Source organism: Typopeltis vanoorti, chromosome 20, assembly GCF_054136105.1.
Source record: "Typopeltis vanoorti isolate ZY-2024b chromosome 20, IOZ_Tvanoo_1.0, whole genome shotgun sequence".
Lineage (NCBI taxonomy): Eukaryota > Metazoa > Arthropoda > Arachnida > Uropygi > Thelyphonidae > Typopeltis > Typopeltis vanoorti.
In genome coordinates this window covers 17,373,769-17,390,413 of record NC_143568.1, presented here as the reverse complement: position 1 = coordinate 17,390,413, position 16,645 = coordinate 17,373,769, and the positions used below count along the sequence as shown (strand labels likewise).

At 36.6% G+C, this 16,645-nt stretch overlaps 1 protein-coding gene across 2 annotated transcripts in view; it reads left to right on the top strand.

Annotated features, from left to right (window-relative positions):
• The window catches only part of LOC150095258 (uncharacterized), a 512,519-nt gene extending 496,142 nt beyond the window's left edge, over window positions 1–16,377 (top strand). For both annotated transcript variants that reach the window (XM_090410467.1, XM_090410466.1), the window contains exon 24: window positions 15,951–16,377. In XM_090410467.1, the coding sequence (XP_090266593.1) occupies window positions 15,951–16,051 (101 nt within the window). In that variant the 3' untranslated portion in view covers window positions 16,052–16,377. The remainder of the gene's footprint in view (window positions 1–15,950) is intronic.
• The last annotated feature ends 268 nt before the right edge of the window (window positions 16,378–16,645 follow it).

Sequence of the window (16,645 nt, the reverse complement as noted above, 5' to 3'; positions counted from 1 at the left end):
CTCTCCTACATTGATCCTATAACAACCCCTTACTAATTTATAGGTCTCTATCATATCTTGCCTCTTCCTCCTGTCCACTAGACTCTGTAAATTGCATCTTCTCAACCTTTCCTCATATTAAACATTGCAGTGATCAGAAACTACTTTAGTCTCTGGATCCTTTCCATCATCTTTTCGTCCTTTTGAAAACCAGGTGACCAAATCTGTGCACAGTAGCATATGTATGTGTACAAATATATAAATATTTGTGTATTTAGTTATATACTGTGTGTGTGTGTGTGTGTGTGTGTGTGTGTGTGTGTGTGTGTGTGTGTGTGTGTGTGTGTGTGTGTGTGTGTTACATTATGGGATAATGAGGCAATTGATGCAAGATCATTAGCCTCTATATACAAGTTGCCATGAAATTACTCTAATTGCAAATTGTTTGGTTAAACTTGGATAAAAGATGAAACCTAGAATGCAATTTCTTGGCATCTTTAATTTATAATATAACAAGATGGGAAATCTTTCAACATCTATCTCTAATCCAGAGTATTTTAATAATAAAGTGTGACACCTTTGGGCTACTTGTATATGCAAATCTGACTTTTTCATTACTTCAACCTTGGTGTTATTTCTGGATCTGGCTCCTACTGATAAGACCTCAGTAATGGTCAAATGAAGAGAAATAAGGTATTAGCATATGCAGATGATGTAGTGTGCAGTTTGAAGGATAATGATTCCATATATGTCTTTTTTTTTTTTTTTTTTTGATATTTTCAGAATTCAGGAAGATCAGTGGATTAACTACTAATGCAGACAAGATAAAATTAAAAGTTTTGAGAAAGTGGGATCTTAGAGGCATTCCTTTTAGACTAACCTCTAGGAGAGAGAGAGAGAGAGAAAAGAACCCCTCATTATACTTGGAAATGTCTTCTCCACTTACCCAATATTAACAGTTCAAGAACTTTGAGACCTTAGAAGACTAGAAATAGGGCCAATTTCCTTTTCTTCCAAAGCCATAGTACTCAAAACCATTATCTTTCCTGCTCAGTTGTTCATCATAAATATTACAGACATCATCAGAAGCTGAAGAAAGGCAATTATATAGCAAGCCTGTGCATTTTTTTTTTTTTTTGGTCCAGCTGATAGCAAGAAGTTAAAAAGGAATTTCTTCAACTATCAAATAAGCATGCAGGATTTGGGCTTCCAGTCTTAAAATGCTGCTATTTAAGCATTACGGCTTCAAAAATCCATAAAATAAAGATCAATCACACATTTGCAGACCTTCTCCTGTACTACCTGGGTTTTCATCTTCCCCTGTTTGCAGTAAATGATTTATAAAGATCCAAAAGCTGAGATTCTTCCTGAATACTACAACACTCTATGCTTAATGCTAAGACTGCCACAACACTCTGGCACTGACATTTTTTCCATTAAATAAGTAAAATTTGGTATAAAGAAATCTTTAATCTCTTTCACCATGAACTTCCAGTTGGTCACTGATAACAACACTATCTTTCATAACTTATTGAGGTTCCAAGGATATACCCTAACAGGAGGGATGTTGCTTGGAGAATTGCATAGGGCCTCCTTCCAGTACCATCAAATGGAGATACTTTAACATCGGAGCTCCAATGTGTGACATCTGTTATCAATTGGAAACAGTAGAACATGCATTCTACAGCTGCTCTCTTGCCTTGTGTATTTGGAACAGATTATGTAATAATCTGTTCCTTCTCTGGTACTACCTGGGTTTTCATCTTCCCCTGTTTGGAGTAAATGATGATAAGGTCCAAAAGCTGAGATTGTTCCTGAGTGTGCTACAACACAGTGTTGTAGCACACTCAGGATTTAATCTTGGGGAGGACCAAAGTTGAGTAGACGATTTGAGAATACACACTACGCATCGCATACAACCTGACTGAGCATCTGCAATGATTGCTAGTTCATTAGTAGTATAGAAATAGAAGACACGACAACATAAATAAAAAGAATAAATTTTAATTAGGAAAAGATTTTTGGAAAACTTTCTAGTGTTTTTTTTCCCATTTTCTTTGAGGGGGGGTGACTTCCCCTCTGGATGCACCACTGACACCGTGTAGTTAACTCTAAGATTGCTACAACATTCTGGCATTGATATTGTTTCCATTAATAAAAGCAAACAGTAGAACATGCATTCTACTGATGCCCTCTTGCCCTGCATATTTGAAACAGATTATGTAATGTGTTGGGCATTCCATTACTTACAACAGAAGTTTTTTTGCAGTACCCACCACCTGTCAGCAATGGGAAGACAATTTTGATTTTTATAATTAATGAATTAAAATACTATTTATGGAAGGTTAGAAAGAAACATGGATTTGAAAACTAGCAATATGACATCCAAATGCTTTATAATATTGTATTGTGGAAATTTTATTCTTCAGTCAGATGATTTTTATATTTAGAAAGAAGCATTCTAGGAGATATCAAATTTTTGACTAGATGTGTAGAACACCCACATGTGCTATGTTCACCAAGAGGAGATAAAATTCTGTCTATTCTTGCTATGAGAGGTTTTTTAAATAGTTCCATCCTCTTAATTCAATGTGGTCTTATAGCCAATTATAGGGATGACTGGGAAGCAATGCCAACTCAAGGCAGTTAACTCAGCTAAGGCTAACCACCTGGGTATCAGTCATTTTTGCACTTTGGTTTCAATTGGTCTTTGGTTATTCATCTATATGAGATTAGTGAAAGATGAAAACTGATAACCTTTGGCTATATGATGATACAAAGAGCTGATGACTTTTCTCTCTCTCTTATTATCTATCTTTTCTTTCTCCTAATATGAAACCAGACTGGATAGTTGCCCTTCCACAATGGAAGGATATGTGCATTCCAATATGGGATACTAAAGAAGTTGATGTGAAATTATTAGCCTCTATATATATGAAGTTGCTTCATGCACAAAGCTTGTTTGCTTACACTTGGATAAAGGATGAAATCAAGAATATAATTTCTTGACATCTTTAATTTAGAATATGGAATTTAATTTAAAATATGCGATGTGTGGAAGAACAGGAGAGTAAGACAGGAGAGATTGAAGACATGGTTATGAATGAAGAAGTTAGTGGCATGAGTATAGAGAATGAGAGAATGGGTGAGCAAGACGAACAGGGAAAAGGGGAGGCTTGGGGTGGACAAGGGAACACAGCGTGAGAAAGGTGGATGCTCCAAGAGGACGTGAATGCATGAGTAGACAGGAAGGGAAGGGGATAACCTGGGATCAAAAGAAAACAGTTGGATTTGAAGAGGGTTCTAAGATGAATAAGGAGAAAGGGAAATGGTTCGAGTTGAGCATGGGGAAATTGTATTGAATGGGTGATATCAGTGGAATTAGCTATAGATCCAGGACTGAGCTGCTGTGTTTACGCCTGAACTATTTTTAGTTCAGGTGTAAAATTTGTTTGTTTACACTTGGATAAAGGATTAAACCAAGTATATAATTTCTTGATATCTTTAATTTATAGTACAGGCAGTCCCCGGGTTACAAACGAAATACGTTCCTGAGAACGTCTTTAAGTCAGATTTGTACGTAACTTGGATCCCTGATGAACAGTGTATGTGCAGCAATAATAATAATAATACCAATACTATATGTGGCAATAATAATACAGTGTAATAATAATATCCCTTTACTGTAATAATAAGTTACAGAAACTGTTTTGCTCTTTCTTTTAATTCAAACAAACAGAACATAGAAACAAACTCATACAAAAAGTTTGGAGAGACAAAATTTCAAAAAATAATATTAAAGATTGTGTCAATATCTTGCTACTGAAAGGGGCATTTCTGAGGCAAGAATATAGGATAACATTAATCTGAAGATGATGATGGAGATCATGCTAGAGAGAATGGACTTAAAGACGTTCCTGAGAACGTCTTTAAGTCAGATTTGTACGTAACTTGGATCCCTGATGAACAGTGTATGTGCAGCAATAATAATAATAATACCAATACTATATGTGGCAATAATAATACAGTGTAATAATAATATCCCTTTACTGTAATAATAAGTTACAGAAACTGTTGTGCTCTTTCTTTTAATTCAAACAAACAGAACATAGAAACAAACTCATACAAAAAGTTTGGATAGACAAAATTTCAAAAAATAATATTAAAGATTGTGTCAATATCTTGCTACTGAAAGGGGCATTTCTGAGGCAAGAATATAGGATAACATTAATCTGAAGATGATGATGAAGATCATGCTAGAGAGAATGGACCTGGTGCTGGAGAATCAGGATTTGATTCTGTTTCTGGAGGAGGCGAGCTTACCACTGAAGTCGGTTTCTTGAAAAAGGTATCTAGGGTGTTTGCACAGCCTTTTTCTTTTTTTCATAATAAATGGCCTTATAGCAGCTGATGTTCTCACTAACTGCATGGTAAACGTTTGTAAACCACTGGATGTTAGGATCTTATTCCTCAAGCTTAGCAATGAGATGAAAGGCTTCAGTTAATTCTTTTGTCATAAACTTTCTTGGCTCTGGATCCTCTGATTCTTCGTGTTTCTATCAGCTGCTTCTCTATCTCCATAAGGTCTTCATTGGTTAATTCTTATGAATGGGACTCTAGTAAGTCATGGCATCATTTTCATTGATGTCCAATTGCAGTGTATTGCCACTATCCACCACGGCTTTTCTGGCTTCGGTGATGTCTTCTGTGAAGCCTTGAAAATCATGACAGAATTGAGGGCACAGTTTGTTCCACACCCTTTTAATTGTTGATTACTTCACTTCCTCCTAAGAATTAGCAATGTTTTTGATAGCATTATGGATGTTATAATTCTTTCAGAACTCTCTCAAGGCCATCACATCATCTTCTGTAGCTCTGACTGCTTGTGGGAATGTACACCACAAGTAATAAGCCTTAAATGCAGAAATGACTCCCTGGTCCATTGGCTGTAGTAACGATATAGTGTTGAGTGGTAAAAATACGACCTTACATTAGGGTGAAGGCCATCTAAAAATGTTGATGTCCAGGAGCATTGTCTAGCACAAGCAGAGTTTTAAAGGGAATTTTATTTTATGAAGAATAACTTTCCACAGCAGGAATAAAACAGTTTAAGAGCCGATCTTCAAATATGGCAAATTTGAAGATTGGCTCTTCAAATATGACCTAGACCCTTAAATTTGACTTCCAAATAATGGGAAGAGCTGCTTTATTAATTCAGCTAAGTGTGGGTTTGTTTACATGCGCGAAAGAAACTAGTTCCCAAATTATGAATTATCCTTAATGGGGATCCTTGGGAGCCTGTTCATAAGTATAGAATAGCATAAGTCGGGTTGTCTGTAACCAGGGGACCGCCTGTATAACCAAGTGGAAAAACTTCCAACAATGCGTTTCCTGAGTTTTGGAGGGACAACTACTGTACCTTAGACAGTATGTAACAGAGGGCACAGGAAGATTGAGGAACTTGGATTTGATCATCACTACAGAAGATGTAATTAACAATGAGATGTCAAATCACCCTTCAGTTGGTGACAGTGACCATGAAGTGATTACCTGGGTGGTTGCCAGCAGTGTGAAAAACTCTGTGAGAAAAGGGTATATATGGAACTACAAGGCTGTAATTATGAAGAGCTCAGGAGACAGCTTGCAGATATAGCATGGAATGAGAAGTTAGCTGGAAAAGAGATCAATGTAGCTTTGGAGATATTCAAGAACTATCTAGTAGGATCAATGTCTAAATGTATTCCATGGGTCAGAAGTTTAAATAAGTAGGTGTGAAATGGATGAATGAAGAGATTAAGCATGCAATACAGAGAAAAAGGCCATTACATTACAAAGACCAGGCAAGACAGGTGACCTGGTTTGTATTGGTAGCAAAGGGATGATTGAGCAGCAGTTAGCTAATGAAGCCAAAAAGAATCCTAGGGAGTTCTTTTGATATCTGGCCAGCAAAAAAAAAAAAAAATAAAAAATAAAAAAATCATTATGGAAGGATGACATGACAACATTGATTGGAGAAAATGGGATAATGGGGAGGATTGGAGAAAATGGTATAAAGACAACTGTTGTGGAAGATATAGTGGAGATACTTAATGAGCAGTTCATAAAGGTCTTCATTCCTGTGAATGTGATAATGGGGAGGATTGACTGACTCCTCTCCATTATCGTAAATATAATACATATAGTAAAAACAAGAGGTGTATGGGGGAGTTGAGTAAACCTGATGCTAATAAGGCTGTGGGATTTGGTAATATATCAGGGAGTTTACATCTGCCTTGACATATTTTTTTAATATGAGTCTTGCACTGAGTGGAGTTCAAAGGAGTCGAAGCAGGGCAAGATTGTGCCACTTTATAAAGGAGGTGATAGAACTCGAGCATTAAATTAGAAGTCTGTCTGTGTGTCAGGTGTAGTGGTTAAATTGATGGAGAAGCTGGTGAGAACTAGGATCCAGAATTGGGTTGACAACAATAGTATTATCTTTGATAGACACCATGTATTTGCTAAAGGGAGGTCACGTTTTAGTAATCTACTTAATTATTGCAGTAAGGTGATGGTTTCCTTGGACAGAAGAAAGGGATACATAGCAGTATACTTAGATTTTGCAAAGGCTTTTGATAGATTACCACATGATAAATTGATAGTCAAACTAAAGCGGATGGGGTTGGATATTAGATTAGTGCATTGGATCGGAGACTGACTATCTGATAGGTATCAGCAAGTTGGGGAGTTAGGGGAGCAATATTCTGGAATGGGAAAGTCATTAGTGGTGTAAATCAGGGGTCTGTTTTAGGGCTATTACTGTTTAACTTTTATGGTAATAATATTGGCAAAGGTTTGGATGGAGATATGCAAAGTAGATATCTCCATTCAAATGCAGATGCAGATGATGCAAAGTTGGGACGAACTATGAAGAGTAGAGAAGATGTTGTGGCCTTACAAGAAGACAAATAAATTGAGTGAATGGGTACAGGAATGGGGATGAGAGTTAAATGTTGCAAAATGTAAGATTTTAAAATTTGGGAAACAAAGATGGGATGTAGAATTTATGCTTGGTCAGGATATATTTTTGGAGGTGGAGGAAATTAAGAGATCTTGGGGAGATAGTGGATAAGGATGTGAAATTTAGGGGACCCATTGCCAAAACTGTGAAGACAGCACAAAAAATTCTGGGAATGATGTGGAGGACACTGACTTGTAGAAGTAAGGAGATTCTTGTTCCATTGTATAAGGTAAGGCTTTGATTAGGCCACACATTGTGCCCAGATTTGGTCACCTGGTTTACAGAAGGATGAAGAGATGTTGGAGGCAACTTACTAAGGTAGTTTCTGACCTCTGGAATGTTGAATATGAGGAAAGGTTGAGAAATGCAACCTTTCTCTGCTATAGGATCAATGTGGGAGAGGTTTTACAGCAAATGGTGGAAGATCAGAGGAGAACCAGAGGTCATCCCTGGAAGCTGTATAAGGACGATATGAGCAGGAGAGCGAGAAGCAGGTTTTTTGCATGCAGAGTCATGAATGATTGGAATCATTGCCCAAAGTGTGGTGTCTTTAGAGAATTTGAGTGTGTTTAAGGCAAGGTATGATGGGCTGTGTGTATGATAAAAGGACCTCCTAGATGAGTCTTTGACCCCATGGGATCTTGGATATGTATCGCAGTGTGTTAGTCAAGGTACATATCCAAGATCCCATAGGGTCAAAGACTCATCTAGAAGGTCCTTTTATTATACTCTCAGGCAATAATTCCAATCATTCACAAATCTGCAGGCAAGAAAACCTGCTTCTCTTGTTCACATCCTCCTTATCCAGCTTCCAGGAATGACCTCTGGTTCTCCCACATTGATCCTATAACAATTCCTTACTAACATGTAAGTCTCTATCATATCTCCCCTCCTCTTCCTATCCACTATACTCTGTAAATTGTATTTCTCAACCTTTCCTGATATTCAACATTCCAGAGGTCAGAAACTACCTAGTAAGTTGCCTCTGGACCCTTTCCAACATCTCTTCATCCTTCTGAAAACCAGGTGACCAAATCTGGGCACAATAGTCCATGTGTGGCCTAATCAAAGCCTTATACAATGTAACAAGAATCTCCTTACTTCTACAAGTCAGTGTCCTCCACATCATTCCCATAATACTTTGTGTTGTCTTCACAATTTTGGCAATGTGTCCCCTAAATTTCACATCCTTATCCACTTATGAAATAAGAGATCTTCTCAAGATCTCTTATTTCATACAACTCCGAAAATATATCCCCACCAAGCATAAATTCTACATCCCATCTTTGTTTCCCAAATTTTAAAACCTTACATTTTGCAACATTGAACTCACATCCTCATTCCGTGCCCATTCACTCAATTTATTCAAGTCTTCTTGTAAGGCCTCAACATCTTCTCTACCCTTCATAGTTCATCCCAACTTTGCATATCTCCATCTAAACCTTCGCCAATATCATTATCATAAAAGTTAAACAGTAACGGCCCTCAAACAGACCCCTGATTTACACCACTAGTGACTTTCCAATTCCAGGATATTGTCCCCCCATACACAACTTGCTGATACCTATCAGATAGCCAGTCTCCGATCCAGTGCACTAATCTAATATCCAACCTCATCCTCTCTAGTTTGACTATCAACTTATCATATTGTAAGATGAGTCTTTGACCCCCATGGGATCTTGGATATGTACCTCATGTCCAAGACCCCTGATTTACACCACTAGTGACTTTCAATTCCTGGATATTGCTCCCCCATACACAACTTGCTGATACCTATCAGATAGCCAGTCTCCGATCCAATGCACTAATCTAATATCCAACCCCATCCACTCTAGTTTGACTATCAAATTATCATGTGGTAAGATGAGTCTTTGACCCCATGAGATCTTGGATATGAAATGCATATCCAAAGTCTCTAGATGAGTCTTTGACCCCATGGGATCTTGGATAATAATAATAATATATCCAAGAGGAAAACTTTCAACATCAAGAAAATTGACTATGCTAAGCTCATTGGAACACGGGTAGCTGCTGCATAATATCCCTTCACAATACACCTAGAAACAAATAGAACAAATTTCTTTTCCTCTTCCTTCATCCCTGCAACTGCTGCACTTTGGAACAGTCTTCCACCTGCTGTGTTTCCCATCGAATACAATTTAAAGTCATTCAAATCAAATGTAAACAAATTCCTCCTTTCCCAACCCACCACCCATACACAGTACTAATGTACTATAGGTTGACCAATCAACCTCCTGTGTATGGGCCCAACATAAAAAAAAAAAAAAAAAGACAGTAACATATACTGTTAAGGTTAGTGATCAGAAAATAGCAGCAGTTATCTGCCATTCTTTACTATAAGGTGCCTATGAAAATCATGAATAACCCTTGGCCAGTTTTTGTGATGGCTTAGACAAAGATTACTTACCAATTACTGTTCAAAATTAAGGGCTAAACATCTTGCCTACTCCCTTTGGATAAATAAAAGGCATCATTATTATTATCTTTATAATAATAATGATGCCTTTTATTTATTTGTATAGGTACCCGTGGCAAATATTTCGTACTGAAAGTAACAGTACATTGTCAGTGTAGCACAAACAGTTAAAGGAATGAAATACAAAGTACAGAACAGTCGGTGGATCACCAATTAAATTGTTGCTGCATGCTAGAAGATTAATTACTAAAATATTATTAAATAATTCTTTTAAAGATAATTATTTCATTGATGGTTACATAAAATAAGAGTCTCCCAAACTTTTGGGAGAGAGAGACGGTCATTTCGATTTAAATTCGGCCAACGTAAGAGGGCTTCGCAACTTTCTTTAAAAAGGCTTTCATATTTAAACCTACATCTGTGGAGAAGACAAGCTTTATCCGACTGGATATTATGATTAGTGTCAATGCTATGTTCTGCTAGCTTCTGAGTAAAACCTCAGTAGTCTGGTCTAGCACAACATAGTATTGAAACTAATCGTAATATCCAGTCGGATAAAGCTTGGTGAGAGTGTTAATAACACTTCAGGAAAGGAATAGTTATTAACACTTCATTAGTATTAATAACTATTCCTTCACAAGGAATAGTTATATTTGTATAACTATTATATAAATAGTTATATAACTATTCTTTCACGAGGAATAGTTATTAGCAGCAATAGCAAGCTGCATACTGCAAGTGAGGAAGAGGACACAATTTGGTGTAAAATGGATAAAACTATCAAACAGGAACTGCAGGTAGAAAAAGTGGTTATGGAAGAGATATAAGGAGAGAGAGGTGGAGGGTAGATGCATGAAGAATATAAGACTCATGCCAGGAGAGTGACTTTAGTATGGTAAGGAAGGCAAAACTAGAATAAGAGAAGAGAATGAATGGCCTTGAGATGCAAAGGAAATCCTAAGGAATTCTTTAGCTATGTAACCAGTAGGAGGAGAAATGATTGTGAAAGAATTACATTGCTGGATGAAAATGGGAATAGAGTGACTGATGCAAGCTACATAGTGGAGTTGATCACTTTATTGGGTTTTTCATCCTGGGGTAGTAGATTTTAATACTAGAGGGATAGGGCAGGTTTGAGGCTTAGAAGTGCAAGAAGAGAGTAATGTAGATGTCAATAAAGCAGTGGGACTGTATGGAATTTTGCCACAGATTTTGAGAGAATATGCTAAAGAATTGACAGCTCCCTTGTTCTGATTTTCACTGAAAGCCTAGTGAAGGGAAAAGTGCCCAAGGAATGGGAATAGGGTAAGATCCAATACAAGACAATTCCAATCTGCTATTACCCTTATGCCATTGCATAAGGGTAATAGCAGATTGGAAGTGTCAAACTATAAGCCAGTTTGTGTTTCATCAGTGGTTGTTACGGCATTGGGCAGATGAGGGTAATGTTATCTGCAAGGGTCAACATGGATTTGTTAAGGGGCACTCTTGCTTTAGTAATATGATTGCTTTTTTATAATAAAGTGACAAGAGCAGTTGATGCGGAAAAGGCATTTTCTGCCATTTTTTTTTTTTGATTTTGCAAAGGCATTTGACTTGGCACCGCATGATAAGCTGACGATATAAGCTATATCACATGGGTTTAGATGTCATGTTAGTGAACTAGATTCAGGATTGGTTATCTGATAGGTATCAGAGAGTTGTGCATGGGGGAGCAGTATCAAGGAGGTAGAAGGTGAGAAGTGGGCACCCACAGGGCTCAGTACTGGGACCTGTATTGTTTAACATTTATATCAATGAAATTGTCAGTGGATTGCAGGAGAATATTCAGTTGTTTGCAGATGATGCGAAGCTGGGAATGGTTATTAGTAGTAGTGCAGATGTGGTAACCCTGCAACAGGATTTGAGTAAATTGCCAGTTGGACTAATAAATGGGGTTGTCAGTTTAACAACTAAACATAGTCCTGAAGTTTGTGGCATCGGTAGGAGGCTACATACTCTATTGGAGGAACTGTGTTGGAGGAAGTAGGGGAGACAATAATGTATGGATGATGATCGATAGAAACCTGAAATTTATGGAACGTATTGCAAAGGTGGTGAAAGTAACCCAGAGGATTGTTGCAATACTGAGGACACTGACCTGCTGAGATACAGATGTGTAATTTCATCGTATAAAGCCCTGATCAGACCACACTTGGACTATTGTTCTCAAATTTGGTCCCCAGGATTTGAAGGGGATAAATTAACTGTGGAAAAGTATACAGAGATGGATAACAAGCAATGGTTTCAGGACTGTAAAATGTTAGTTATGAGGACAGACTGAGGGAATGTGAACTGCAGGGTTCGGTAATTGAAGGACAAGTAATATGATTTTAAATGGTTGAGAAGTATTTACAGGGCAGACAATGGGGGAGTTCTTGGTGGAATAGGGGGAAAGAGCGATTACAAGTGACCATCCCTGGAACTTATGAAAGGAAGAAGAATTATTAGGGTGGCCTCATGTGGGAATAGGTGCTTGGGAGAAGGGGGAAAACATAATGTAATGGTTAGTCCAGTAGAGTTTGGAGAAGATAATGATAGGTATAGAAACAGTGACATTTTTATTCTTTATACTAATGCCAGGAGTATATCTGGAATGAAGGAGATCAACTGCTAGTGCTCATAGCATCAGACTGTCCAACGATTATTGGGATCTCTGAGATATGGTTGACGGAAGATAATATAATAAGGAATAGAAGTAGCAGGATATAGCATTTTTTGACAGGGTAGGAAAGGAAAATGAAGTAGTAGAGTATTGTTTATGATAAATGATGACTTATGTCCTCGCAAAGTGGAGGCATTGTAGGGTAGTGACACTAATGGTTTTGAAAGTATACAGTGTGAGGTAGAGGTGGGCAAGACAGAATATTTAGTGGGGTGTTGCTACAAGCCAAGGAGCACAGTGGATGAGGAGCATGAGATGTTTAGGCAGTTGAGCTTGGCAAGTGCAAGAAGAATGATTGTTATGGAAGATTTTAACTACAGCACTATAAATAGGGAAGAGGAAGCTGCTTGTTGTAATAAGGGAATGGAATTTCTAGAATACTTGAGGGACAAATGTCTTAGGAAATGTAGTAGAAGGAACACTATGTTTAAGAGTTTGGAATTTGGTCATAACATCTGAAAAGCTAATTATAACTCAGATGGCATCTCTGCCCCTAGTTGGAGAGAGGACCATGCGGTTTTGACTTGGAAGATGAATAGACATGCAGGAGTATCAAAGAGAAGGGAATATATGTGGAATTATAAGGCAGGTGATTATAATAGTCTTAGATATCAACTTGGGGCAGGTCCATGGAGGGAGGAGTTGAAAAGGTGAGATATCATTAGTGCTTGGGAAATTGTGAAGGAATATTTGTTAGCAACAATAGTAAGCTGCATTCCACAAATGAAGAAGAGGACAGAATTTGGGGTAAAGTAGATGACAAACAATATCAAACCGGAACTGCAGGTAAAAAAAGAGGTTATGGAAGAAATATAAAGAGAAGGGTGGATTGCAGATGCATAAAGAATATAAGACTCAGGCCAGAAAGTGACTAGTATGGTAAGGAAGGTGAAACTGAACTATGAGAAGAGATTGGTTTTAAGATCCAAAGAAAATCCTTGGGGACTTTTTTAGCTATGTGGTCAGGAGGAGGAGAAATGATTCTGGAAGAATGAGGGATACAAATGGTAATAGAGTGACTGATGCAGAGGACATAGTGGAATTGTTCAATGAATACTTTATTGGAGCATTTCATCCTGGAGAAGTACGTTTTAATACTAGAGGGAATCTTGCCACAGGTTTTGAGAGAATGTGCTAAAGAACTGACAACTCCATTGACCTGGCTTTTCAATAAAATTCTGGTTATGGGAAAAGTACCAAGGAATGGAAGAAAGGTTAGATAGTGCCATTGCAAAAGGGTGGTAGCAGACTGGAAAAGTCAAATTATAGTCCAGTTTGTGTTTCATCAGTAGTTAAGATCTTGGAGGAATTAGTGAGGGATCATATACATCGTTGGTCAGATGAGGAAAATGTTATCAGTGAGAGTCGACATGGATTTTTTGAGGGCTTGCTTTAGTAATATGATTACCTTTCATGATAACATGACAAGAGAGCGGTTGATGAGGAAAAAGGATAGTCTGCCATTTTTTTTAAATTTTGAAAATGCATTTGACAGGGTACCATATGATAAGCTGATATTTAAGTTGCAGCACATGGGTTTAGATGTCAGGTTAGTGAACTGGATTCACAATTGGCTATCTGTTAGGTATCAGAGAGTTGTTTATGGTGGGGCAGTATCAAGGAGGCAGAAAGTTACAAGTGGGGTCTCACAGGGCTCAGTGCTGCGACCTGTATTATTTTTTATATCAATGACATTGTCAGTGGATTGCATGGGGATATGCAGCTATTTGCAGATGGTGTGAAGCTAGGAAGGGTTATTAGTAATAATGCAGATGTAGCAGCCCTGCAAGAGGATTTGAATAACCTGGACAGATGGGCAAATGAATGGGAGAGTATCAGTTTAATGCAACAAAATATGAAGTCTTGAAGTTTGGGATACATCGATGGGAGGCTGCATATTCTGTTGGAGTCATGTATAGGAGGAAGTAGGGAAGGCAAGAGATGTGGGGATGATAACTAATAAAAACCTGAACTTCAGGGAACATATTGCAAAGGTACCCTTGCAAACCACCTTTGCAATATGTTACCCTAATGTTATCCAGATGATTGTTGCCATACTGCGAAGGATGCTGACCTACAGAGATAAAACAGTTGTCATTCCATTATATAAAACCCTGATTAGACAACACTTGGACTATTGTTCTCAAATTTGGTCCTATGGATTTGAAGGGGATAAATTAGTGGAAAGGGTACAGACGTAGATAACAAAGATGGTTTCAGTACTATAAAATGTTATTTATGAAGCCTGATTTATTCCTCCTGTTATTCTCTTATCAATCATTAATAATATTTCAGTATCTTTTATAAGTTTTAATTTCATATTTGTGTATTTTAACAATTTAAATGTCTTTATTTTTAATATTTTTTGGCTAAGTTTCATAGCCATTGTCAATACAATTATAGGAACACACTATCGGCTGCAGGAGATAGCTCTATCTGCATTAAATGATATCAAAAATAATTTACAATAAACTAATTTAGGTACTAAATTATTTTTTAATATAAACAAAAAATTCATTTCAAATTAAAGAATACATGAATGGTAAGTATTAGTCAGCATAACTTCCCAAGATTAAGAAAATTTTAAGAGTTGTTTTTGTTCAGCTTTGGGTTGTGAATGTGTGCTTTCGCAGCTTTCTTTGTACAGTTTTTTCAGAAGAAAATAACTTTTTTTCAACTGAATCCTAATCCTGTGTTTTGTAAATAATGCATTGCTTGCTAAACTGGATTTGCTATAATAAAAAAAAATTGCTATAATGATGGTAGCTGATCTAATCCATATACGAAATGTAACCTTGTATTAGAGATATGAGTGGATGTAATACTTGTGTTATAGAATGTGAGTGGATTACATCTACTCACATTCTACAACACAAGGTTATAGGCACCTCTTACACAAGGGCAAAATGGACAAAGTGTGATAAACAGAAGACCTAAAGTTAAGACTTTGGCTCTTTTGTCCATTACAGTTTGAACTGTTTCTTGTTGCTTATGTATCACAATAAGTAGTTTGTGCTCTTATGAATTGCTAGTTTAAAATCTAGCAAAACTATTATCCAGTTAATAATTATCTTATTTATTTATTATTTTGGTGTTGTTTAGTAACTTAGATGAATAACTTACAACACCCAGTCTATCCAAAAATTTATATTTCCATAATTGAAGTCTCTCATAATAATTACTTGTTCTGTGCTCATTGAGCCAATTTGCTGTGAGTGGTATCTAACTTTGCCTCCCCCCCCCCGCCTTCCACACAGACCTATATCCACTTGCAGGTATATGTTTTGTCCTGTTGACATCTATCTCAAATTTCATAACCCCTAAATGCACTGCCTCTCATAATGTTGCCTTCTTGTTAAACTTCTCTTGTTATTTAAAATTCTTCTGATATTATCAATACTTTATCTTCATGAACATATAATATCCCTTACTACACATATATAATGTTTCTCCAAATCAGATTAACTCGTACCAAAATTATTTTTCTTTTAAATATGATGCTTCTAGTTTTAGTTTACAGGAACTGAACTTTGTACTCACAGGTACCCTTGCATCTTTTCATGACTATCCCATTCAGCATTCTTTGATTATTGCTATCATTATACGTATTCACCTCAAAGGCATCTACATATGTTCTCACCCTGCATATCTCCTAATTCTACACCTCATTTCTTTTAAACACTTTCCCATTACTATTTAGTGTTGAAATATACTTAAATCAAAATAAATAATTATTAATAATATTTTGAAACCTTTAAAACATTTGTTTTTATTTAATTGAAATCTGCATATTTTTGCAAAATTTTTATTTAATTTTTTTTATTTTTCAGGTTTGGTAGGTGGAATGAGTTTCTTTTTTGTGGTGTTTGGTATAGCACTAGGCATAGTAACAGTGCTTGCTTATGCCAGATGTCGAGGAAAAAGAATGTAAATGTCATATTTTATTTCCAAAAACACATGAATAACATAGAAAGTAATCAGTGTCAGTTAACATGTTGTTGTTTGATTTGTGCAATGATGATACATCAGTATCACAATTGTGCAAGTTTGTGTTCAGAAAACAGAGACAAGAATGCAACCTCCTCCATAAGAAGAGAATTGAAGCACAAACAACTAGTCAAAATACCTTTATCATCATCATCAAGTGTTATCACTTGACAATCTCAGCTGTTGTATGCACATGAGCGTGCCTGTTCTTTTGTTTCATTGATATGATATATAAAACACTAGTAAATTCATTAAATAAAGAATTAACATGACATCTGTTTGTGTTTTAACAAATGCATGACACAAATTTTTGTATACTTTTGTATCTCACCGCTTTAATCATTGTATGGTTTAGTTTTCATTCTTTAGGAGGAATCTCTCTTCTGAACAGTTGACAAACAAAAGCAAAACATTTTAAGAATAGTAGAGCTGAAATAAACAGCAGATAAACTTTTTTTTTTTTTAAATGTGGTGTGAAGAGGAAGTGAGATGTAACTTTTAAGAAATTGCAGTAGAATCCAAAAACTTATTTTCTACT